General features: G+C 39.4%; 5 protein-coding genes across 7 annotated transcripts in view; 2 read left to right on the forward strand and 3 right to left on the reverse strand.

Moving 5' to 3' along the window:
* Positions 1-789, reverse strand: part of dytn (dystrotelin) — a 5,695-nt gene extending 4,906 nt beyond the window's left edge. Inside the window, exon 1 of the mRNA XM_042513419.1 lies at positions 737-789. Coding sequence (XP_042369353.1) covers positions 737-789 — 53 coding nt within the window. The remainder of the gene's footprint in view (positions 1-736) is intronic.
* A 119-nt stretch (positions 790-908) lies between these two features.
* Positions 909-7,767, forward strand: LOC121962808 (cyclin-dependent kinase 15-like). The gene is made up of 12 exons (XM_042513110.1): positions 909-1,106; positions 2,080-2,226; positions 2,428-2,522; positions 2,599-2,678; positions 3,939-4,033; positions 4,115-4,177; positions 5,072-5,195; positions 5,465-5,585; positions 6,080-6,173; positions 6,296-6,359; positions 6,568-6,616; positions 7,265-7,767. Exons 1-12 carry the CDS (start codon positions 909-911, stop codon positions 7,632-7,634), a joined length of 1,500 nt encoding a protein of 499 aa, XP_042369044.1. The 3' UTR covers positions 7,635-7,767.
* Positions 7,768-9,089: 1,322 nt separating this feature from the next.
* LOC121963049 (cyclin-dependent kinase 15-like) lies at positions 9,090-16,467 on the reverse strand. Its single transcript, XM_042513421.1, is given in 15 exon segments — positions 9,090-9,202; positions 9,274-9,345; positions 9,348-9,415; positions 10,100-10,148; positions 10,361-10,424; positions 10,544-10,637; positions 11,132-11,252; positions 11,522-11,645; positions 13,406-13,468; positions 13,550-13,644; positions 14,933-15,012; positions 15,089-15,183; positions 15,418-15,564; positions 16,262-16,380; positions 16,383-16,467. Coding segments are annotated over 15 exon segments (1,389 nt in total).
* A 1,206-nt stretch (positions 16,468-17,673) lies between these two features.
* On the reverse strand, positions 17,674-19,189 carry LOC121962809 (DPH3 homolog). Its single transcript, XM_042513111.1, has 3 exons — positions 18,994-19,189; positions 18,180-18,254; positions 17,674-18,079 (listed from the first exon to the last, which is right to left on the reverse strand). Exons 1-3 carry the CDS (start codon positions 19,099-19,101, stop codon positions 18,005-18,007), a joined length of 258 nt encoding a protein of 85 aa, XP_042369045.1. The 5' UTR covers positions 19,102-19,189; the 3' UTR covers positions 17,674-18,004.
* A 176-nt stretch (positions 19,190-19,365) lies between these two features.
* LOC121962909 (putative claudin-24) lies at positions 19,366-24,793 on the forward strand. 3 transcript variants are annotated; one of them, XM_042513230.1, is made up of 3 exons: positions 19,366-19,648; positions 20,371-20,405; positions 21,435-22,593. In XM_042513230.1, exons 1-3 carry the CDS (start codon positions 19,559-19,561, stop codon positions 22,318-22,320), a joined length of 1,011 nt encoding a protein of 336 aa, XP_042369164.1. In that variant the 5' UTR covers positions 19,366-19,558; the 3' UTR covers positions 22,321-22,593. The 3 variants fall into 3 exon arrangements, 1 of the variants encoding a protein (XP_042369164.1); XR_006107184.1 differs by lacking the exon at positions 21,435-22,593 and adding an exon at positions 24,485-24,793 and having other exon boundaries at positions 19,600-19,648; XR_006107185.1 differs by lacking the exon at positions 21,435-22,593 and adding an exon at positions 23,142-23,297 and having other exon boundaries at positions 19,614-19,648.
* Positions 24,794-25,077: the final 284 nt, after the last annotated feature.

The raw sequence follows: 25,077 nt of genomic DNA on the forward strand, positions 1-25,077 counted from the left end.
GTAAGATAAAACAATTTCAAATGTAATATTTTTAACGGAAAATATTTGAACTATTGGTATAACACAAAAAAATGTTCTGATTAAAATTTAAATAAAGATCAACAACTACAAGAAATATAAAAATGAAATAAATTTACAAATGGACCGTGTTTCTAATAATTATAAGAAATATCACAAGAACAAGAATACAAAAACCAGAAAGGATCAAATGCATTATAATAAATTTAAATAACTGTATAAAGCCAAAATAATGATTTATTGGCTTGAATTACTAAACAGATAAAAAATAAAAAAAATAAAAATAAAATAATTCTGTGAAATAAAAACGACGAGGAGCCTAAAACAATGTAAAAATACAGTAAAGTATAAATGTTATTTAAGTGTAACAGTTTTAATAATGTGAAAAAAATCAAACAAAATACACAAGATGGAAAATTCTAATAAATATATTAGAATTAGATGAATTACTACAGTTACACCAACATTAAAAAATAAAATAAAATGAACAGTATAATAACAAATTGTAATTGTTTTTAACAAGAATTCAAAAATGAAGCTTCAGAAATACGAATCAAACTGATCATTATAATTTGCACTTTTAAAAATAATAATTTAAAGGCTTTAAGATAAAGAATAATAAAGAATCACTGCAGATGATTTTATCCGAATATTAGCAGAGTAACTGAGTTATTGTTCCAGCGGTCCCTGACGCTGTCCACCGGGGGACAGCACACACTCAGTGCGCTGAATGGACCCTGTTGTTCTGGACTGAGAGACAGAGACGGTCATGGGACCCTGTTTGCTCGTCCTCAACCATGTGAGTCATATGAGACGGAGGGAGGAGGAGAGGAGGAGGAGGAGGAAGAGGAGGAGGAGGAGAGGTGGAGAGGGGTAAAGACGGAGAAAAGATGGAGGACTTGTCTCGGTGGGTAATGGAGGCCGGGTGGTGGGTGAGGAGGTGCTGCTGTGGGGAGGAAGAGGAGGCTGAGGAGGAGAAAGGAAGACGGGATGAAGAAGAGCAGGAGGAGGAGGAGGAGGAGGAGGTGAAGATGGAAGAGCTCAACTTGAGAAAGAGCAGGAGTTCAACTTCCCTTCCGCCGGCTGAGGTACTCACAACATTACTCCTGTCAGAGTAAAAGTACTCCTGTCTGAGTAACAGTACTCCTGTTAGAGTAACAGTATGCCTGTCTGAGTAACAGTACTCCTGTTAAAGTAACAGTATGCCTGTCTGAGTAACAGTACTCCTGTCTGAGTAACAGTACTCCTGTCTGAGTAACAGTACTCCTGTTAAAGTAACAGTATGCCTGTCTGAGTAACAGTACTCCTGTCTGAGTAACAGTACTCCTGTCTGAGTAACAGTACTCCTGTTAGAGTAACAGTATGCCTGTCAGAGTAACAGTACTCCTGTCTGAGTAACAGTACTCCTGTTAAAGTAACAGTATGCCTGTCTGAGTAACAGTACTCCTGTCTGAGTAACAGTACTCCTGTTAAAGTAACAGTATGCCTGTCTGAGTAACAGTACTCCTGTCTGAGTAACAGTACTCCTGTCTGAGTAACAGTACTCCTGTTAGAGTAACAGTATGCCTGTCTGAGTAACAATACTCCTGTCTGAGTAACAGTACTCCTGTCTGAGTAACAGTACTCCTGTCTGAGTAACAGTACTCCTGTCTGAGTAACAGTACTCCTGTCTGAGTAACAGTACTCCCGTTTAAGGAACATTACTCCTATCTGAGTACCATCACTCCTGTTAAAGTAACAGTACTCCCGTTTGAATAACAGTACTCCTGTTAAAGTAACAGGAGTAACAGTAGTTGTCTTTTAGAAACATTGCTCTCGTTAAGTTAACAATACTCCCCTTTGAGTAACTTTACTCCAGTTTGAGTAACAGTAGTTATGTTTTAGAAACATTACTCTCGTTGGGTTAACAATACTCCCCCCTTTGAGTAACAGTACTCCTGTCTGAGTAACTTTACTCCAGTTTGAATAACATACCTTGTTGTCTTTTTAAAAGTTTTTAAAGGTGGTTTATTACCGTTTAAAGGCAGTCCCGTCGATATGGTCTCTGTCTCTGTGTCCTAGCTGGATCCGGACCGGTCCAGCTCGTCCCCCTCGGGGTCCCAGCCTCACTGGTTCCACACCCTGCAGGTCCGACGGTTCAGAGTCCGGCGAGGACGCAGCAACAGTGACCCGCTTGGAGGGAACAACTGCGAGGACCACTTCACCTGGGTCAGAAACAGACCTGTCCCCATGTCCCCCTGTCACTTGACCCTGTCTGTCCACCTCATGTCCCCCTGTCACTTGACCCTGTCTGTCCACCACATGTCCTCTCCGTCCCTCGTCAGCTCCTCTCTCCCCGCTCGCCGTCGTTTTGTCTCCTCTTGAACATTTGACCTTTGACCTGCCGTGTCTCGTGTGTCCTCTGAGCAGAAACCGGGTCTTCGGTTCGGAGCGTCCCACTCGTACCTGAGTCTGGAGAAACTCGGCGAGGGAGCGTACGCGTCCGTCTACAAAGGCATCAGCAGGTCAGTGAGTCAGAGTACGGTGAGGTGAGACTGTGGCTGCGTTCTGTGTCACTGACTGTCAGCGTCTGTCGTTGAGGATCAACGGGCAGCTGGTGGCGCTGAAGGTGATCCGGACCAAGACGGAGGAGGGCGTCCCGTTCACCGCCATCCGAGAGGGTGACCACTGCACGCACGCGCACGCACACGCACATTTATTTACACATTCCACCTTAAACGGCAACCTAAAGGGGGTTTAAAGGTTTAAGGTGGAATTGATTTCTGAGGTGGTTTTAAGGTGTAATGTGGTTAAAACTGTTACAGTGGTGTCACGGCGGAGGAAGGATTTTTAAGGTCATATTTAAGTTGGTGGTTGATTTTTATTTTTATTTTATTTTTTAACGTAGTATTTATATTTAAGGTGGAATCAGATTTTTAAGGTAGTATTTGGATTTTTGAAGTGGAATTTATATTTGAAGAGGTTTAGGAATTTTAAAGGTGGAATTTGTGTTTTTAAGGATGAATTTAAGTTGGTTTTAGCACCATTTTTTTAAAAACCTTTTTAATTTTAAAGGTGGTATTTGGATTTTTGAAATTGCATTTACATTTGGGGATTTTTAAGGTGGTATTTTAGGGTTTTATTTCAGCCAGAGTGGTATTTCAAAACAGTTTATGGTGGCATTTATATTTAAGGTAGAATAGTAGTTTAAAAAGGTCAAGGTCTAAATGGTGTTTGATTTTTTTTTTTAAATTTCTATTTAAGGAGGAATCATATTAGTTTATGTGGTATTTTAATTTGGCATTTAAAGATGTTTTGGGATTTTTACGGTGGAATTTGTATTTTTAAGGTAGTATTAAGGTCAAGGAGGTATTTGACTTATTTTTAACTAGCATTTATATTTAGGGTAGAATCACAATTTTTAAGCGGTATTTAGGTCAAAGTAATATTCAATTTTTTTCCGTAGAATTTACATTTAAGGTGGAATAAAAACTTTTAAGGTGGTATTAAGGTTAAGGTGGCATTTAACTTTTAATGGATTTTTTTATATTTCATGTGGAATTTGAATTTTAGGTGGTATTTAGGTATAAAGTGATACTTAGCAATAATATTTAAGGAGATTTGGGGATTTTAAAGGTGGTATCATAAATTTGAAGGTCATATTTAAAGTGATATGTGGATATTTTTAGTAGACATTTATATTTTAGGTGGTTGTTTTTTAGTATAAAAGGTTTAAGGTGCTGTTAAGGTGGTATTAGGGTTTTCAAGGCAGAACTGAGCTTAAATGTGGTTTTGAATTTTAAGTTGCTCTTAAAATATTTAAAATGATTTTAAAGTTTTATCTTGGGATGTTTCAGGTGGTATTAAGGTCAAGGTGTATTTGACTTTGTTTTCTACGTAGCATTAATATTTAAGGTGGAATCCAATATTTGTGTGTGCAGCGTCTCTGCTCAAAGGCCTGAAACACGCCAACATCGTTGTCCTGCATGACATCATTCACACCAGAGACTCTCTGACCTTCGTCTTCGAATACGTGGTGAGAAATGTGTTTCAAAAAAATAGATACGTTTAAAAAGACAAAAACCATCTTAACGGGTTGTTTCTTCTTCTCTTGCAGCAGACAGATCTGGCTCAGTACCTCACCGACCACCCCGGAGGACTGCACTCACACAACATCAGGGTCCGTTCACACCTTCAGCACACAATGTCACGGTCCGTTCACACCTTATTCACAACTTAGGGTCCATTCACTCCTTAAACACACAATGTCAGGGTCTGTTCACACCATATTCACACCTCAGGGGCTGTTCACACCATATTCACACCTCAGGGGCTGTTCACACCATATTCACACCTCAGGGGCTGTTCACACCATATTCACACCTCAGGGGCTGTTCACACGTTAAACGCAATGTTATGTTTGTCCATATCTTAAACACACAACGTCGGGGTCCGTTCTCCCCTTAAACACACTACGTCAATGTCTGTTCACACCTTAAACGTTAGGGTCCGTTTATACGTTAAACACACAACCTCAGGGTCCTTTCACACCTTAAACACACATCATAGTCCACTCAAATCTGCACTCATACAACATCCAGCTGTTTTGATCGACAGCAAGATCAATCAATCAGTTTGTTAATAATCAAACACCTGTCGTTGTTGCTGTTGTCTTTGTTGTCGTTTTTGTTTTTTGCTGTTGTCGGTGTCTTGGTCTTGTTGTTGCCGGTATTGTTCTTGCTGCTGTTGTTCTTATTGCTGTTGTTGTCACTCTTGTTCTTGTTGTTGTTGTTGTCGTTGTTGTTGCCATTTTTACTGTTGTTTTTGTTATTGTGGTGGTTTTGTTGTCAGTGTCGTTGTTGATGTTGCCGTTATTGTTGTTGTTGTTATCACTATTGTTGTTGTTTTGTGGTTGTTAATGTTGTTGTTGGTGGTGTTGTCATTATTGTCGTTGTTGTTGTCTTTGTTGTCGGCGGCGGTGTTGTGGTCATTGTTGTTGTTGTCGTGGTTATTGTCGTTGCTGTTATCCTTGTTGTTGTTGTTGTTGTTGTTGTTGTTGTTGTTGTTCTTGTAGCTGTTTATGTTCCAGCTGCTGCGCGCTCTGTGCTTCATCCACAGCAGGAGGATCCTCCACAGAGACCTGAAGCCTCACAACCTGCTCATCAGCTACCTGGGAGAACTCAAGCTGGCCGACTTTGGTCAGGAAACACCGCAGCACGTCAACACGCGTGTTCACCTCACGTCATGTTTACCGCAACACCAACAAGCTAAAGACAACAGAGCATCTTTGTTTCATCATTACTAAAATCAACAATCGCTGTTTGACTATTTAGAATTCCAGCGAGACAGCTAGCACAAAAAAAATGTCCACGAACGAGGACAGCAGGTCCAAGCTGAGCAGAATGAAGTATAAGGTGCAGATAGTTTTGTTGGTACTAACTGGTTCTGGTGGTGGTTGTGGTTTCAGGTCTGGCTCGGTCCAAGTCCATTCCCAGTCAGACCTTCTCCTCTGAGGTGGTGACGCTGTGGTACCGGCCCCCCGACGTCCTGCTGGGGTCCACAGATTACTCCACCGCCCTGGACATCTGGTCAGCACCCACACACTGGATCACACTCACTGACAGATGTTAGAAGAATTATTTTTATTATCATAAAGAAAGAATAAATGAGAGACATTTGACCTGTAATACACGTTCTCAAGTACTGTATAAATGTACTGTATGTACTGTATGAGTACCATTTTGAGGTACAGATCCTAAGTATTTCCATTTGATGCTAGTTTATTATTTACTCATTAATACTTGATGATAATAAAAATAATGTTGTAATTTGCCAGTAAAACAGGACTTTTACTTGAGTATTTTTACACTGTGGTAATACTACTTTTACTGAAGTACTTAAAAGCACAGTGTATATAACTGGTGGTGTACCACAGAGAGCTGCTTTAGGTCCTCTGTTATTCAGGTCACCGATGCTTCTGGCACATCTGCGGTTTTTCTGTTTTATGGTTCCGTTTTTGGAAATAAAGAATAATGTGACGGTGTGATTTTTATAATCAAGTTTTTTTTGTGTTTGAAATCAGGGGGGCTGGGTGTATCTTTGTAGAAATGCTGCAGGGGGCGCCGGCATTCCCCGGGGTCACTGATGTGTTTGAGCAGCTACAGAAGATCTGGATGGTGAGGATGTGCTGAAAGCACATTATCATTATTATCATTATTATTATTATTATTATTATTATTATTATGAAATACCAATAATTATAGAATGAGACTAAAATAAAAGTCCCATGTCCCTGCAGGTCCTGGGCCTCCCCTCAGAGGAAAGCTGGCCTGGAGTCACTCAGCTACCAAATTATAAACCAGGTCACTTTAAGTTATAATTTTATTATGTATTTCCGAACTATCAATGTATTTTTTATTTTTTACATTCAATATTTTTTTTATTGTGGACATCACACTGCTTTGTGCCGCTATTTCATTAAGATTAAAAACTGTACATTCATAGCATTATATTATTTTTATTAAAATGATGGTAATATAACAAACAAAAACAGCTGGTTTCTCTCCACAGAGTGGTTTCATCGCTCTGAGCCCAAACAGTTCAGAAGCGTTTGGAAAAGGTAAGGAAACAAAACAACAAGAAAAATTGGTGGTAAAACATTAGCATGTTAGCATGTAGCTTATTGTTGAAAAGTAAAGTGTTAGCATGTGGCTTGTTGTTAAATTCAGTGTACAGTGAGTGTTCGCATGTTAGCGTTTCGCCTACAGTTGTTTAATGAAGTATATGGTAAAACATTAGCATGTTAGCATGTAGCTTAATGTTGTATAATGAAGTGTATGAAAAAGTTTTACTATGCTGACATGAAGGAAATGATTGTGTAATAAAAGTAAATGGTTAAATGTTGACTTGTTAGCATTTAGCCTATCGTTGCTTAATGAAGTGTAATGTAAATTGTTAGCATGTTAGAATGTAGCTTACTGATGTATGGCAAAGTGTTAGCCTGTTAGCATGTAACTGACCGAACATGTAAAGTGTTAGCCTGTTAGCATGTAACTGACCGAACATTGTAAAGTGTTAGCCTGTTAGCATGTAACTGACCGAACATTGTAAAGTGTTAGCCTGTTGACCCATTAGCCTGTTAGCAGTTAGCCTGTCAGCGTATTAGCCAGTTAGCATGTAACTGACTTAACATAGTAAAGTGTGAGTGTGTTAACCAGTTAGCCTGTTAGCTTATTAGCAGTTAGCTGACCGCTCTTATGTGGACCAGGTTGGACCAGCTGCCCTATAAGACAGAGGATCTGGTCCAGAGGATGCTGAGGGGGGTCCCTGCAGCCCGGATCTCAGCTCAGGATGCCCTGAGGCACCCGTACTTCAGCACGCTGCCTGCCCCCATTATGCACCTCAGAGACAGTAAGAGTGCCGTTCACACGGTTACGCTAACCGCGCCACTTCCTCTGACGTCATTCTTCTCTGTTTTTCAGCCGTGTCCATTTTCAAGGTGCCAGGTGTCCGACTGGAGACGGAAGTCAGAGACGTCTTCAACCGGGGACAGAGGGTCAAACCCTCCCTGCTGTCCGCCGCCAAGTTCTGGTGAAAAAACTCGGACCTTCAACCGGACCAGACGACCGGAGGGGTGAACGGGGATAGTACAGTCAGGGAAAACCTGGAAAAGTCATAGAATGTAAAAAGTCATTGGAAATTAAAGATACCCTAAAAGTTTTGAAAAAAAGAAAGAAAAAATCAACAAAATGTTTTCTTCAACAATGGCCAATTTTTTAAAAGAAAAGTAAACATAATAAAACGTTTAAATCGGCAAAGCCAAAATAAAAAACACAAGTCCCACCCCAGTGCTTAAAAAATTATTTGGCATGCCTCCCCCTTTTTTTGCACCCCCCCTTCATACATAACGAACAGTCCCTAAGTTATATTTAAATATTCAGCTCTAATCCTGCTCTGAATTCATTATTTTTTAAATAATATATATTTTAAAAAGCTATTTTATGACATGAAAAAGAGTCGATAAAAAGTATTGATTGTACTTTCAGAGAAGGTTTCTTTAACATTTGTCTCAAAGTCCTGGAAAATTCCTGGAAAGTTGTTGGAATATTGATAAACAGCTCAATGATCGGTTTCTGTGGGATTCAAAAATGTCACAATATTAACGTTCACACGTGAAGCGCAACCAAACCCACAATCATCTTTTTGTGACTGTTTTTATTTGTCAACGGGGAGCTCCAGATAAACATTATTCACTCAATAATTCATCAGCAGTTTCAAACTCATGAATAAATCTTCATTATTCTCTGCTAACACATGCTAACAAATGCTAACGGGAGGAGAGCGACGTCCCGAAGGACCGAAAGTCATGAAAGGAACATTTTGAATCAACAAATGCGTAAATTAAACATCATTATTTATATTAAATATGCAATAGAATAGTTATATAATTTAAAATACAGATCATATATACACAAATGATAGGAATGAGTTTATAAAGAGGCTTTTTCTCCCCTCGGCTCGTCTCTTCAGGTTGATGGTTGAAGGGTTTTTCACACAAGGTTCATACAGTTTAACCAATAAATTCCAACAACTTTCCAGGAATTTTCCAGGACTTTGAGACAAATGTTAAAGAAACCTTCTCTGAAAGTACAATCAATACTTTTTATCGACTCTTTTTCATGTCATAAAATAGCTTTTTAAAATATATATTATTGAAAAAATAATGAATTCAGAGCAGGATTAGAGCTGAATATTTAAATATAACTTAGGGACTGTTCGTTATGTATGAAGGGGGGGTGCAAAAAAGGGGGAGGCATGCCAAATAATTTTTTAAGCACTGGGGTGGGACTTGTGTTTTTTATTTTGGCTTTGCCGATTTAAACGTTTTTATTATGTTTACTTTTCTTTTAAAAAATTGGCCATTGTTGAAGAAAACATTTTGTTGATTTTTTCTTTCTTTTTTTCAAAACTTTTAGGGTATATTTAATTTTCCAATGACTTTTTACATTCTATGACTTTTCCAGGTTTTCCCTGACTGTACTATCCCCGTTCACCCCTCCGGTCGTCTGGTCCGGTTTGAGGTCCGAGTTTTTTCACCAGAACTTGGCGGCGGACAGCAGGGAGGGTTTGACCCTCTGTCCCCGGTTGAAGACGTCTCTGACTTCCGTCTCCAGTCGGACACCTGGCACCTTGAAAATGGACACGGCTGAAAAACAGAGAAGAATGACGTCAGAGGAAGTGGCGCTGTTAGCGTAACCGTGTGAACGGCACTCTTACTGTCTCTGAGGTGCATAATGGGGGCAGGCAGCGTGCTGAAGTACGGGTGCCTCAGGGCATCCTGAGCTGAGATCGGGCTGCAGGGACCCCCCTCAGCATCCTCTGGACCAGATCCTCTGTCTTATAGGGCAGCTGGTCCAACCTGGTCCACATAAGAGCGGTCAGCTAACTGCTAATAAGCTAACAGGCTAACTGGTTAACACACTCACACTTTACTATGTTAAGTCAGTTACATGCTAACTGGCTAATACGCTGACAGGCTAACTGCTAACAGGCTAATGGGTCAACTGGCTAACACTTTACAATGTTCGGTCAGTTACATGCTAACAGGCTAACACTTTACAATTTCGGTCAGTTACATGCTAACAGGCTAACACTTTACAATGTTCGGTCAGTTACATGCTAACAGGCTAACACTTTGCCATACATCAGTAAGCTACATTCTAACATGCTAACAATTTACATTACACTTCATTAAGCAACGATAGGCTAAATGCTAACAAGTCAACATTTAACCATTTACTTTTATTACACAATCATTTCCTTCATGTCAGCATAGTAAAACTTTTTCATACACTTCATTATACAACATTAAGCTACATGCTAACATGCTAATGTTTTACCATATACTTCATTAAACAACTGTAGGCGAAACGCTAACATGCGAACACTCACTGTACACTGAATTTAACAACAAGCCACATGCTAACACTTTACTTTTCAACAATGCTAAAAGCTAACACTACAGTTCATTGTACAACAATAAGCTACATGCTAACATGCTAATGTTTTACCACCAATTTTTCTTGTTGTTTTGTTTCCTTACCTTTTCCAAACGCTTCTGAACTGTTTGGGCTCAGAGCGATGAAACCACTCTGTGGAGAGAAACCAGCTGTTTTTGTTTGTTATATTACCATCATTTTAATAAAAATAATAATAATGCTATGAATGTACAGTTTTTAATCTTAATGAAATAGCGGCACAAAGCAGTGTGTGATGTCCACAATAAAAAAAATATTGAATGTAAAAAAATAAAAAATACATTGATAGTTCGGAAATACATAATAAAATTATAACTTAAAGTGACCTGGTTTATAATTTGGTAGCTGAGTGACTCCAGGCCAGCTTTCCTCTGAGGGGAGGCCCAGGACCTGCAGGGACATGGGACTTTTATTTTAGTCTCATTCTATAATTATTGGTATTTCATAATAATAATAATAATAATAATAATAATGATAATAATGATAATGTGCTTTCAGCACATCCTCACCATCCAGATCTTCTGTAGCTGCTCAAACACATCAGTGACCCCGGGGAATGCCGGCGCCCCCTGCAGCATTTCTACAAAGATACACCCAGCCCCCCTGATTTCAAACACAAAAAAAACTTGATTATAAAAATCACACCGTCACATTATTCTTTATTTCCAAAAACGGAACCATAAAACAGAAAAACCGCAGATGTGCCAGAAGCATCGGTGACCTGAATAACAGAGGACCTAAAGCAGCTCTCTGTGGTACACCACCAGTTATATACACTGTGCTTTTAAGTACTTCAGTAAAAGTAGTATTACCACAGTGTAAAAATACTCAAGTAAAAGTCCTGTTTTACTGGCAAATTACAACATTATTTTTATTATCATCAAGTATTAATGAGTAAATAATAAACTAGCATCAAATGGAAATACTTAGGATCTGTACCTCAAAATGGTACTCATACAGTACATACAGTACATTTATACAGTACTTGAGAACGTGTAATACAGGTCAAATGTCTCTCATTTATTCTTTCTTTATGATAATAAAAATAATTCTTCTAACATCTGTCAGTGGGTGTGATCCAGTGTGTGGGTGCTGACCAGATGTCCAGGGCGGTGGAGTAATCTGTGGACCCCAGCAGGACGTCGGGGGGCCGGTACCACAGCGTCACCACCTCAGAGGAGAAGGTCTGACTGGGAATGGACTTGGACCGAGCCAGACCTGAAACCACAACCACCACCAGAACCAGTTAGTACCAACAAAACTATCTGCACCTTATACTTCATTCTGCTCAGCTTGGACCTGCTGTCCTCCTTCGTGGACATTTTTTTTGTGCTAGCTGTCTCGCTGGAATTCTAAATAGTCAAACAGCGATTGTTGATTTTAGTAATGATGAAACAAAGATGCTCTGTTGTCTTTAGCTTGTTGGTGTTGCGGTAAACATGACGTGAGGTGAACACGCGTGTTGACGTGCTGCCGTGTTTCCTGACCAAAGTCGGCCAGCTTGAGTTCTCCCAGGTAGCTGATGAGCAGGTTGTGAGGCTTCAGGTCTCTGTGGAGGATCCTCCTGCTGTGGATGAAGCGCAGAGCGCGCAGCAGCTGGAACATAAACAGCTACAACAACAACAACAACAACAACAACAACAACAACAACAACAACAACAAGGATAACAGCAACGACAATAACCACGACAACAACAACAATGACCACAACACCGCCGCCGACAACAAAGACAACAACAACGACAATAATGACGACAACACCACCAACAACATTAACAACCACAAAACAACAACAATAGTGATAACAACAACATTAACAACCACAAAACAACAACAGTAGTGATAACAACAACATTAACAACCACAAAACAACAACAGTAGTGATAACAACAACATTAACAACCACAAAACAACAACAGTAGTGATAACAACAACAACATTAACAACCACAAAACAACAACAGTAGTGATAACAACAACATTAACAACCACAAAACAACAACAGTAGTGATAACAACAACATTAACAACCACAAAACAACAACAGTAGTGATAACAACAACATTAACAACCACAAAACAACAACAGTAGTGATAACAACAACAACATTAACAACCACAAAACAAACAACAGTAGTGATAAGTGATAACAACAACATTAACAACCACAAAACAACAACAATAGTGATAACAACAACAACAACATTAACAACCACAAAACAACAACAGTAGTGATAACACAACAACAACATTAACAACCACAAAACAACAATAGTGATAACAACAACATTAACAACCACAAAACAACAACAGTAGTGATAACAACAACAACATTAACAACCACAAAACAACAGTAGTGATAACAACAACAACATTAACAACCACAAAACAACAACAATAGTGATAACAACAACAACAACAACATTAACAACCACAAAACAACAACAGTAGTGATAACACAACAACAATAACGGCAACATCAACGACACTGACAACAAAACCACCACAATAACAAAAACAACAGTAAAAATGGCAACAACAACGACAACAACAATGACGACAACAATGACAACAACAAGAACAAGAGTGACAACAACAGCAGCAAGAACAATACCAGCAACAACAAGACCAAGACACCGACAACAGCAAAAAGAACAAAAAAACGACAACAAAGACAACAGCAACAACAACAGGTGTTTGATTATTAACAAACTGATTGATTGATCTTGCTGTCAATCAAAACAGCTGGATGTTGTATGAGTGCAGATTTGAGTGGACTATGATGTGTGTTTAAGGTGTGAAAGGACCCTGAGGTTGTGTGTTTAACGTGTAAACGGACCCTAACGTTTAAGGTGTGAACAGACATTGACGTAGTGTGTTTAAGGGGAGAACGGACCCCGACGTTGTGTGTGTTTAAGATATGGACAAACATAACATTGCGTTTAACGTGTGAACAGCCCCTGAGGTGTGAATATGGTGTGAACAGCCCCTGAGGTGTGAATATGGTGTGAACAGCCCCTGAGGTGTGAATATGGTGTGAACAGCCCCTGAGGTGTGAATATGGTGTGAACAGCCCCTGAGGTGTGAATATGGTGTGAACAGCCCCTGAGGTGTGAATATGGTGTGAACAGACCCTGACATTGTGTGTTTAAGGAGTGAACGGACCCTGAGGTGTGAATATGGTGTGAACAGCCCCTGAGGTGTGAATATGGTGTGAACAGACCCTGAGGTGTGAATATGGTGTGAACAGACCCTGAGGTGTGAATATGGTGTGAACAGACCCTGACATTGTGTGTTTAAGGAGTGAATGGACCCTGAGTTGTGAATAAGGTGTGAACGGACCGTGACATTGTGTGCTGAAGGTGTGAACGGACCCTGATGTTGTGTGAGTGCAGTCCTCCGGGGTGGTCGGTGAGGTACTGAGCCAGATCTGTCTGCTGCAAGAGAAGAAGAAACAACCTGTTAAGATGGTTTTTGTCTTTTTAAACGTATCTATTTTTTTGAAACACATTTCTCACCACGTATTCGAAGACGAAGGTCAGAGAGTCTCTGGTGTGAATGATGTCATGCAGGACAACGATGTTGGCGTGTTTCAGGCCTTTGAGCAGAGACGCTGCACACACAAATATTGGATTCCACCTTAAATATTAATGCTACGTAGAAAACAAAGTCAAATACACCTTGACCTTAATACCACCTGAAACATCCCAAGATAAAACTTTAAAATCATTTTAAATATTTTAAGAGCAACTTAAAATTCAAAACCACATTTAAGCTCAGTTCTGCCTTGAAAACCCTAATACCACCTTAACAGCACACTTAAACCTTTTATACTAAAAAACAACCACCTAAAATATAAATGCCTACTAAAAATATCCACATATCACTTTAAATATGACCTTCAAATTTATGATACCACCTTTAAAATCCCCAAATCTCCTTAAATATTATTGCTAAGTATCACTTTATACCTAAATACCACCTAAAATTCAAATTCCACATGAAATATAAAAAAAATCCATTAAAAGTTAAATGCCACCTTAACCTTAATACCACCCTCAAAAGTTTTTATTCCACCTTAAATGTAAATTCTACGGAAAAAAATTGAATATTACTTTGACCTAAATACCGCCTAAAAAATTGTGATTCTACCCTAAATATAAATGCTAGTTAAAAATAAGTCAAATACCTCCTTGACCTTAATACTACCTTAAAAATACAAATTCCACCATAAAAATCCCAAAACATCTTTAAATGCCAAATTAAAATACCACATAAACTAATATGATTCCTCCTTAAATAGAAATTTTAAAAAAAAAATCAAACACCATTTAGACCTTGACCTTTTTAAACTACTATTCTACCTTAAAATAAATGCCACCATAAACTGTTTTGAAATACCACTCTGGCCGAAATAAAACCCTAAAATACCACCTTAAAAATCCCCAAATGTAAATGCAATTTCAAAAATCCAAATACCACCTTTAAAATTAAAAAGGTTTTTTAAAAAATGGTGCTAAAACCAACTTAAATTCATCCTTAAAAAACACAAATTCCACCTTTAAAATTCCTAAACCTCTTCAAATATAAATTCCACTTCAAAAATCCAAATACTACCTTAAAAATCTGATTCTACCTTAAATATAAATACTACATTAAAAAAATAAAATAAAAATAAAAATAAACCACCACTTAAATATGACCTTAAAAATCCTTCCTCCGCCGTGACACCACTGTAACAGTTTTAACCACATTACACCTTAAAACCACCTCAGAAATCAATTCCACCTTAAACCTTTAAACCCCCTTTAGGTTGCCGTTTAAGGTGGAATGTGTAAATAAATGTGCGTGTGCGTGTGCGTGTGCGTGTGCGTGTGCGTGCGCGTGCGTGCAGTGGTCACCCTCTCGGATGGCGGTGAACGGGACGCCCTCCTCCGTCTTGGTCCGGATCACCTTCAGCGCCACCAGCTGCCCGTTGATCCTCAACGACAGACGCTGACAGTCAGTGACACAGAACGCAGCCACCGTCTCACCTCACCGTACTCTGACTCACTGACCTGCTGATGCCTTTGTAGACCGACGCGTACGCTCCCTCGCCGAGTTTCTCCAGACTCAGGTACGAGTGGGACGCTCCGAACCGAAGACCCGGTTTCTGCTCAGAGGACACACGAGACACGGCAGGTCAAAGGTCAAATGTTCAAGAGAGACAAAACGAGACGGGGAGAAAACGAGGGACGGAGAGGACATGTGGTGGACAGGGGAGAGGGGGATGTGGTGGGACAGGGTCTGACAGGAGGACATGTGGTGGGACAGGGAGTGAGGGGGACATGTGGTGGACAGACAGGGTCAAGTGACAGGGGGACATGGGGACAGGTCTGTTTCTGACCCAGGTGAAGTGGTCCTCGCAGTTGTTCCCTCCAAGCGGGTCACTGTTGCTGCGTCCTCGCCGGACTCTGAACCGTCGGACCTGCAGGGTGTGGAACCAGTGAGGCTGGGACCCCGAGGGGGACGAGCTGGACCGGTCCGGATCCAGCTAGGACACAGAGACAGAGACCATATAGACGGGACTGCCTTTAAACGGTAATAAACCACCTTTAAAAACTTTTAAAAAGACAACAAGGTATGTTATTCAAACTGGAGTAAAGTTACTCAGACAGGAGTACTGTTACTCAAAGGGGGGAGTATTGTTAACCCAACGAGAGTAATGTTTCTAAAAGACAACTACTGTTATGTACTCCTGTTACTTTAACAGGAGTACTGTTACTCAAAGGGGAGTACTGTTACTTTAACAGGAGTGATGGTACTCAGATAGGAGTAATGTTCCTTAAACGGGAGTACTGTTACTCACACAGGAGTACTGTTACTCAGACAGGAGTACTGTTACTCAGACAGGAGTACTGTTACTCAGACAGGCATACTGTTACTCTAACAGGAGTACTGTTACTCAGACAGGCATACTGTTACTCACACAGGAGTACTGTTACTCAGACAGGCATACTGTTACTCTAACAGGAGTACTGTTACTCAGACAGGCATACTGTTACTCACACAGGAGTACTGTTACTCAGACAGGAGTACTGTTACTCAGACAGGCATACTGTTACTCTAACAGGAGTACTGTTACTCAGACAGGCGTACTGTTACTCTGACAGGAGTACTGTTACTCAGACAGGAGTACTTTTACTCTGACAGGAGTACTGTTACTCTGACAGGAGTAATGTTGTGAGTACCTCAGCCGGCGGAAGGGAAGTTGAACTCCTGCTCTTTCTCAAGTTGAGCTCTTCCATCTTCACCTCCTCCTCCTCCTCCTCCTCCTCCTCCTCCTGCTCTTCTTCATCCCGTCTTCCTTTCTCTCCTCAGCCTCCTCTTCCTCCCCACAGCAGCACCTCCTCACCCACCACCCGGCCTCCATTACCCACCGAGACAAGTCCTCCATCTTTTCTCCGTCTTTACTCCTCTCCACCTCTCCTCCTCCTCCTCCTCCTCCTCCTCCTCTCCTCCTCCCTCCGTCTCATATGACTCACATGGTTGAGGACGAGCAAACAGGGTCCCATGACCGTCTCTGTCTCTCAGTCCAGAACAACAGGGTCCATTCAGCGCACTGAGTGTGTGCTGTCCCCCGGTGGACAGCGTCAGGGACCGCTGGAACAATAACTCAGTTACTCTGCTAAAATATTCGGATCTTAAAATCAGCAGTGTTGTTCATTTTTTATTTTATTTTTTAATGTTGGTGTAACTGTAGTAATTCATCTCTCTCTAATATATTTATTAAAATTTTCCATCTTGTGTATTTTGTTTGATTTTGTTCACATTATTAAAACTGTTAAATAACATTTATACTTTACTGTATTTTTACATTGTTTTAGGCTCCTCGTCGTTTTTATTTCACAGAATTATTTTATTTTTTTTTTTTTTAGATTTTTTTTTGTTTAGTAATTCAAGCCAATAAATCATTACTTTGGCTTTATACAGTTGTTTAAATTTATCATAATGCATTTGATCCTTTCTGGTTTTTGTATTCTTGTTCTTGTGATATTTCTTATAATTATTAGAAACACGGTCCATTTGTAAATTTATTTTATTTTTATATTTCTTGTAGTTGTGTTGATCTTTATTTAAATTTTAATCAGAACATTTTTTTGTGTTATACCAATAGTTCAAATATTTTCCGTTAAAAATATTACATTTGAAATTGTTTTATCTTACAATTTCTTTTTTTATCTAATTTTTTATAATGATTATAAATGTTGATCAACATTTTGAAATTGTTTTTCTTGCTTTTAGTTCAATATTTGTTTCAAACTATTATTTTATTATATAATTATTTTATATTCTTAATATTTTTTAAATTAATCAATATAGGTATTGTTCAGCATTTTTAAATTAAAATGTTACTTTTATTTATGTATGTAATATTTAAACCATAAAATATTTTTGAGTATTTTACTGTATTGTGACTTTTTGTTTTTGTATATTTAAAATGATTAAATTTGAAATATTTTTATTTTGTTGATCCAAGATATTTGTATCAGTGACAGAGAAAAAAGCCGCGAAACGAACAGTATTTGACATTAAATATGAAATGACTGAAAACATTTAAAAAAACATGAGAAATATTAAAAATCTGATAAAAAAAAAGGACAACGGGAAATAGGACATTTTAATTCTGTTCAGATATTCACACAACACGACGCCACAAACATAAGTTAATATTCTCATATGACACATATTTACAATCTAAGCTGAATATTTTCTCCCAGCAGCACCTGCTGCTGAAGTATGTGCAGCGCCGAAAAACAGCGACAGGTTTCTGCTGGACACGAGTCTGAGGACCAGCCGAAACCACAGAAGAGGAGGAGGAGGAGGAGGAGGAGAGGAGGAGAAGGAGAAGGTAAAATGTTGTGTCTGTAAAGTGGCTTTAAAGGAGCAGTCTGCGGTTTTCCACATGAAGAAGAAGACGAAGACGAAGGGGGTCAGGACTGGACCAGCTCCAGTTTGCTCTCTGAAGATGTCGGAGCTTCAACGATCTCTCCGGACACAAACAACTCCTGAAACAAACAAACAAACAAACAAACAAACAAACAAACAAACATCAGTGAAGACTTCCTGTCAGGGCTCTTATTCTGACAGGAGGCGGCGTTTACTCACCTGGTCGTAGACGACTTTAACGATGAGCGAGCAGCTGGGACAGGTGGCCACCTCCTCGCCGTTCTCCAGGTCCTCCTGTAAACAACAACAACAACAAACAACAAACAACATTGTTAACATTGTTGTTGTTGGTGATTTTTTTGTTTGTTTGTTTTCTTTAAAAACTGATTTTTTTAAATAGTTGAAGTGATTTTTAAAACTGTTTTTTACATTTTTCTGGCGATTTTTAAAAAAAAAAATTTTGTGGCAATTTATTTATTTTTAATTGAATTTTTATTGGTATCAAATAAGTGACAATCCTTGAAGACCTTAAAATCAACATCAAGCTTTTTCGCAGCTCAGTGATTATTGAAAACATTAAAAATCATCTTTCATGTCTGAAAATACGACAGTGAAAAAAACACTTAAATGATGTGACTTTTAAGAGTTTGGTGTGATCTTTGATGCGCCGCAAACCGCATTAATTGAGGTTCTTAATGAATTACTAAAAATCACTAAATGTCGGTTTATTTTGAGGAAACGCTGGTAGTTTTTGATAAGAAAAATCGAACCAAAGTCCTTTAAAAAAACTGAGATTTTACAAGCCCTCTCCCGGCGCTTTCTGAACACTTTCCTCGTAAACATGACTTAGTAACTTTGAGTTAAAAACACAAATGTTCACCAAATCCGTGCCGAGTTCACGATAAATTAACGAGTGTTGCCCAACAGTTATTAAAAATCTTAATTTCTACGTAAAAGGCTGAATAACGCGGGAAAACCTTTTAAAGGGAGCGGATTTTAAACGCAGTTTGGTGCGCTCGCTGTCAGCACGTACTTTCGTTATGGCGAACTTGTCTCCGCAGGGACACGGGAAATAATACGTCTCCGTGTCTTCGTCATACTCGAAGTCCTCGATCTCGATCTCGTCGTGAAACACCGACATTTTGCGCAAAAAACAACAAGACGCGATGCTAGGCTAGCTGCTAGCGCCACATCTGATCTGTGAGCGCGTGTGAAGCGGCGCGAGGTGATGACGCAGGTGTGCGAGGCGCGTGACGCAACATTTCAAACGCTGAAACGACGGACAGTTTTCTGGTTTCGCGCGCAGTTTTTCGGGTTAAAAATCGACGTTTTTCGACTAAAGAGACACGGAGGAGTTAAAAATATGACGAAGACACGGAGACGGTCTGTCCTGCTGTCCCGCAGAGTCCACTGTCCCGGCGATAACCGCAGTCTGTCTCCGTCTGTCCGCAAAACCTCGATGAGAAAAAGCTAATTTTTAGGATTTCTTTGTGCTAGCTGCTGATTTATCAAGACTGCTGCTGAAATAACAAACTGTGACCTTTGACCTAAAGTTCGGCCGCTTCATTGGGCAGAAAAAATAGAATTAAAGTCAGAAAATGAGAGAAACAAAGTGTGTTTTAACGTGTGTTTGTGTTGCAGCTCCGCCGGTGTCCAGCAGAGGGCGCCAGGACACCTGCAGCTCACAGGTGAATCTCACCTTTTCATACTCTCTATTAAATTATTATTATTATTTTTTTATAATTATTATCATCTATGACGATAATGATCAAAACAGTATTTTACAAGGTTGATTTATTTGTCATTTTTTTAAAACTAAAAATTGAAATTAAATGAAATTAAAATTTGTCCCTAAATTCTGCAACATATTTTGGAGTCAAAGGAGATTTTTTAAAAAAATATTATTGTAATTATTTATATATTTATCACTTTGAAAATAATAAAACACAATGTGGTTCAAATTAACTGTGTTTAAGCAACATAAATAAAAATTAAAGGGATTAAATATTTAAAATAATGCATCAAAATAACCTTTAAAATACTTTCATTAATGGGTTTTAGTATTTAAAAAAAGACAGAAAATTAAAATATTATCTTATTACCACTAAAAACTCTGTTTATGCAACATAAATAAATGATAATGGCACTTATTGCTTTAAATAATACATTAAAATATAAATAAAAAAGGAATAAAATCAAAGTGGTCTGTAATTTAGATAAATACACTTTAAATGATTAAATTAAAAAGATTTTAAAAAAGGAATCAGTATTTACGAAAGTAAATATGAAATATTTCATAATAATTTTAAATAAAAATGAGAAATTGAGAGAAAAAAGTGTGTTTATGTGTGTGTGTGTGTGTGTGTGTGTGTGTGTGTGTGTGTGTGTGGTTCCTGCTGATGTCCACCAGAGGACGCCGTCACACCTGAAACCATCAGCTGACAGGTGAGTCTCCCAAAAAATCAGCTTTTCATGAATCTAGTTCTGCAGAAACATGAAAACACGCCGAGCTGGCGACTCAAACTGTGACGGTCTTTATTGGAAAGTTTTAAACTGATTTTTTTTTCATCATTTTTAAACAGAAAAACCTAAAAAGTAAAAAATACTTGTTTGTCTTTAAAAAATTGTTTGCAAAAATACTGAGTGAAAAGTGAAAACTTCACTGAAACTGGCAAATTTTGTTTTCAGTCCGAATCTTGAAGTTTTCAAAAATATGATTTTTCAAAAACATATAATTTAAACGAATTGAAAAAAAATGCTAGCTTAGTTTTGTTGAAGTTCTTTTTAAATGTTTAAAGTCTTTAAAAGTCGTTTTCATCACCTGAAATAGTTTCAATAAGTCAGAGTCAAACAAACCTGCACAACTTCAACTGAACCAGAAACCACAAATTATGTGGTTTTTCTTTCATAACATGTAAATAACAATTTCCAGGCCTGGAAAAGCTTTAGAAAAGTCCTGGAAAACCTGTAAAATAAAACATGATGTATTCAAGGACGGAAATTCAAAAAGCTAAACAATAATTTGTGTTTTGAAAAAAAAAAGTCAAAATCTCAAATATTTTAAAGAAAAACAAAAAAATGTTTTCTTTGAAAATTTCCAAAATGTTTTCAAAAACGAGTAAATTTCCTCGAAAAAACCCGAAGCTGAGAATGTTTTTGGCCGAAACTGTCTGAACTCTGTTCCAGTTTAAATGTTGGAACTTTTCCGATTTCGTCTCAATTAATCAATAAATCAATAATCGGCGGCCGCAGACGCTCGACTGTAAACACAGTTGTTGTGTGAAATGTGCGTCTGGTCGCCATGGAAACCCTCTTTTTTCCTGTTTTCTTTGAACAAAGCAGACGGCGTGTAAAAGTGGCGGGGGGGGCTCCCTGCGGGGGGGCGGATGGGCGGGGGGCCATGTCATTAACTTCAAACAAAGACTTGCTCGCTGATAACGTCCTGAGCGCGTTTGAACGACATCCTGTGTGCAGGCGGCCTCGCAGCCCGCTCAATGATGCTGTTGTTTCCAGCTCCGGCCAATCACTTTCTCCGCCTCGCCAAAGGGGGGGGGGGCTCCCTCTCAGAGAGCTGCTCTGTGAGGACTCGGAGCTGGCAGCCGGCGCAGGATGTCCCCCGGAGGAGCAGCGAGGAGCGCCCGCCTCCCGACGGCGAGGAGGTGAAGACGCGCAGAGCGGCCGCAGACTCGGCGCCGTCATGGACCCGGGCGCTCACGCTCTGGAGCTGTCGGGGGTGCTGGTGTGCGGCGCCGCCTGGCTGTGCTCGCTGGCCACCACGCTGATGTCCACCTGGCTGACGCTGTCCACCGACCTGCTGCCGACCGAGAGCTACGAGCTGGGCCTGTGGGAGACGTGCGTGGTGCAGGACCTCGGCACGATCGAGTGCCGCCCCTACGACGGCCTGCTGGGCCTGCCGCCCGACATCAAGCTGGCCCGCATCCTCATGTGCGTCACGCTGGCGGCGGGGCTGCTGGGGCTCCTGCTCGCCATCCCCGGCATGCGCACCGTCAACAGCTGCCACGACCGGCTGGACAAGAGGGCGCTGAAGATGGCGGCGGGGGCGCTGTGCCTGGCGGCGGGCGTCCTGGGGCTCGTCCCGGTCTCCTACATCGCCCACATGGCGGTGCTGCGGTTCTTCGACGAGACGGTGCCGGAGATGGTGCCGCGCTGGGAGTTCGGGGACGCTCTGTTCTGCGGCTGGACGGCCGGCGTGCTGCACCTGGCGGCGGGGACGCTGCTGCTGGCGTCCTGCTTGTGTCTGCAGAAGGACCGCTGCAACGCGCACGTCCACGTCCCCCTGGTGAGGGTGAGGACGCCGCCGGGAGGGCCCCACATCAGGACCAAAACCGAGTACGTCTGAGACCAGTCTGCTCCAAAAACCGCTTCAGACCCCGAGACCTCCATCAGACGGTCTGCAGAGAGACGAGACGCCGTCGAAGATCAGAGCGTTTAACCCCTTCAGCTCAGAGACACTGAGCAACTTTGGACACAAAGAAAGTTCAAAAGTGCAAGAAAATGTCTTAAAGAATTAGTGGGAAAAAGAAAAAAGCAGAAAAAGCAACCTGGAAAAAAGTGCTTGAAAAGAATAATAATTGTCTAAAATAATTCCAGGTTTCCAGGTTTATGGATGTGATAGTTTTTAAAGAATTCCTTTTTCCGAAGCCTGTTTTGGTGCAGTTTGCAGACCCGCTCTGTCCCAGCTGCTCTTTGTCTTTTTGAAATAAAGCACAGCGATCGGCTGAGAGAGCCGGTGCAGCTCCGGGACTGAAGGGGTTAAAGACAGCGGCTGAAACTCACGGAAAGAAAATCCCACTTTTCCGAGACTTCGAGCTTTTCTGCGGCCGAAAAGCAAAACTTCAAGGAACAAATTCAGCTTTTTGGAGCAGAAGGAGTTTTAACTTCTGAGTCAAATGTTTGAGAGACGTCTCGAGTTTCTCCACAAATTAGGACGTTTTGACATTTTGAAGGTCAGAGTTCAGACTCTCATCAGAGCCTCAGGTCCAGTTTTTTTGGAGCTGAAAAGAAAACACAGCTGCAGTAAAAACATTTTTAAATAAGAGGGAGAAAAGTTCTTCTTATTTCATTTAGTGAAATCATTAAAGGTTTATGATCGTGATCATTGTAAATGTTTTTGGGATATTTTTCCCTTTTTTAAATTCAAAATTATTTTCCAAATTTCAGCAGAACTGCAGTCATGTTTATTTTCCCAGTGACGCTCGGACTGACACACGAAACGATTTAACCCTTCGAAAACTGAAGGTGCAGCTCGATTTCTCTCAAGAAACACGAGAAGAAGACGAGCGGCTTCAGAACAAAATGACCCAAAAAAGTAAGTAAAAAAGTAAAAAAGTGAGTAAAAAAGGTCAAAGTATAAGACTATTTTAAAATTAGTTGGAAAAAAGAAAAAGTGAAATAATTACAGGCGTTTGATTATGATAATTATTCATAGTTTTTGGATATTTCTCCTTTTTGTAAAATTTAAAATAATTTTCAGATACAGACACAAATCCAAGTTTGCTAAAAAGTTTGTTTTTACCACTAAAGTTCTTAATAATTACAAGTTTTAAAACGAATAAACCAAAGTTCATGAAGAAAATGAGACATTTTAGAGACAAAAAACTTCATGAAAGATGTTTTTAACCTCCAAAATTAGCAAGAAATGAGTAAAAAGTTGAAGGAAATATCTAAATTTAGGAACAAAAAAACAAAGAAAAAGAGAAAAAAGAGAAAGAAACTCAAGAAACAAGACCTGAAAAAGTGCTTAGAAATGATAATAATTCTGCAACATAAATATTTAATTGTGAATTTTTATTCACTAGTTAAAAAATATAAATTTAAAGTCTGTTTTTCTTGTTTTTTTTGTAATTCATGGAACATTTCTTACCAAGTTGCTCGCTGACGTCTTTCTCTGGTTTTTGAAAGAAATCAAACCCATTAGCTCAGAATTCAAAGGGTTAAATGCTTTGAGCTGACGGATTAATTCTCAAGTTCACAAAGAAAATCAAACGTTTCAGAACGAGAAACTCTGCAGAAAACTTTATTGAAACTTCAGAGCAGAAACGCAGGTTTTGTCTCCCAGTTTGTGTCTCTGAGATATAAAACCTGCTGCAAAAACAAAGAAACGTAGATTTGGAAAATTAGGTTTTTGAAGGAAAAAAAACGACAAAAAACAACCCTATATTTATAATTACTATGATTATATATGTAAAATTATAGTTTTTTTTATCATAAAAATATTATCTCAAAGTACTTAGTTGATGTTCTTGTTTTCTGTCCAGTTTTTGGTCATTTTTGTTCATTTTTGGGTAATTTCTTGTAAAGTTGCTTGTTGTCTTTTATCCATTTTTTTGGGAAAGAAATCAAAGTTTTGGGGGTTTGAACAAAGTTTGCTCACTCAGCTTTTTGAGTTTTGGAAAACTGTTTCCATGTTTGGAAAAATGAAATATTTAGTTAGAAATGTTCATCGGAGCCAAAGAGACGAAACGTGCTGCTGATTTTCGGCTTTTATCGCTTCTCTTCATCAGAAAAACAACAGCAGACGTCTGCCGGCACGTCGGACCTGAACAAAGCATTGATTACACGAGATCAATGCTCACTTGTTAACGATTGGTTGTACCTGATCGCAGCTGGTTTTTGGGTTGATTCGGACTCTCGGTCGTCGACTGGTTGGAAAACGAGCTGAATGAGAAGTGAAATCAAAGTTTAGAAAACAAGCTGCTGATGTTTCAAATCACTTAACGTTCAATCAGATTGATTATTGATTCTTGTGATTATTACGCTTTGAATCATGTCACCGAGCTGATGATTGTAAATAAAAATAAATCTCACATAAATATGCCTCCTGCTTGTTTTCATTTCTTTATTTTTAGATTATTTTCTGCAATGATCCTTCAAAAGTCGAGCAAAGTGGCCGGATTTCTTCCAAAAACAAACAACCGAATAAGCTGCAAAAATCAATAAAAACTCCATAAAATCAACAATCAACCAACTAACAAATATTATAATTATTATTATTAAAAATAGAGTTGTCTGGAAAAAAACTAATTTTCTAAATGTCCTAATTAGTTGCAGTTTGTGGGATTCCTCTGATGAAGGTGCTCAGTGCCTTTTTTTCCTG

This window comes from Plectropomus leopardus, chromosome 24, assembly GCF_008729295.1.
Source record: "Plectropomus leopardus isolate mb chromosome 24, YSFRI_Pleo_2.0, whole genome shotgun sequence".
Classification (NCBI taxonomy): Eukaryota; Metazoa; Chordata; class Actinopteri; order Perciformes; family Serranidae; genus Plectropomus; species Plectropomus leopardus.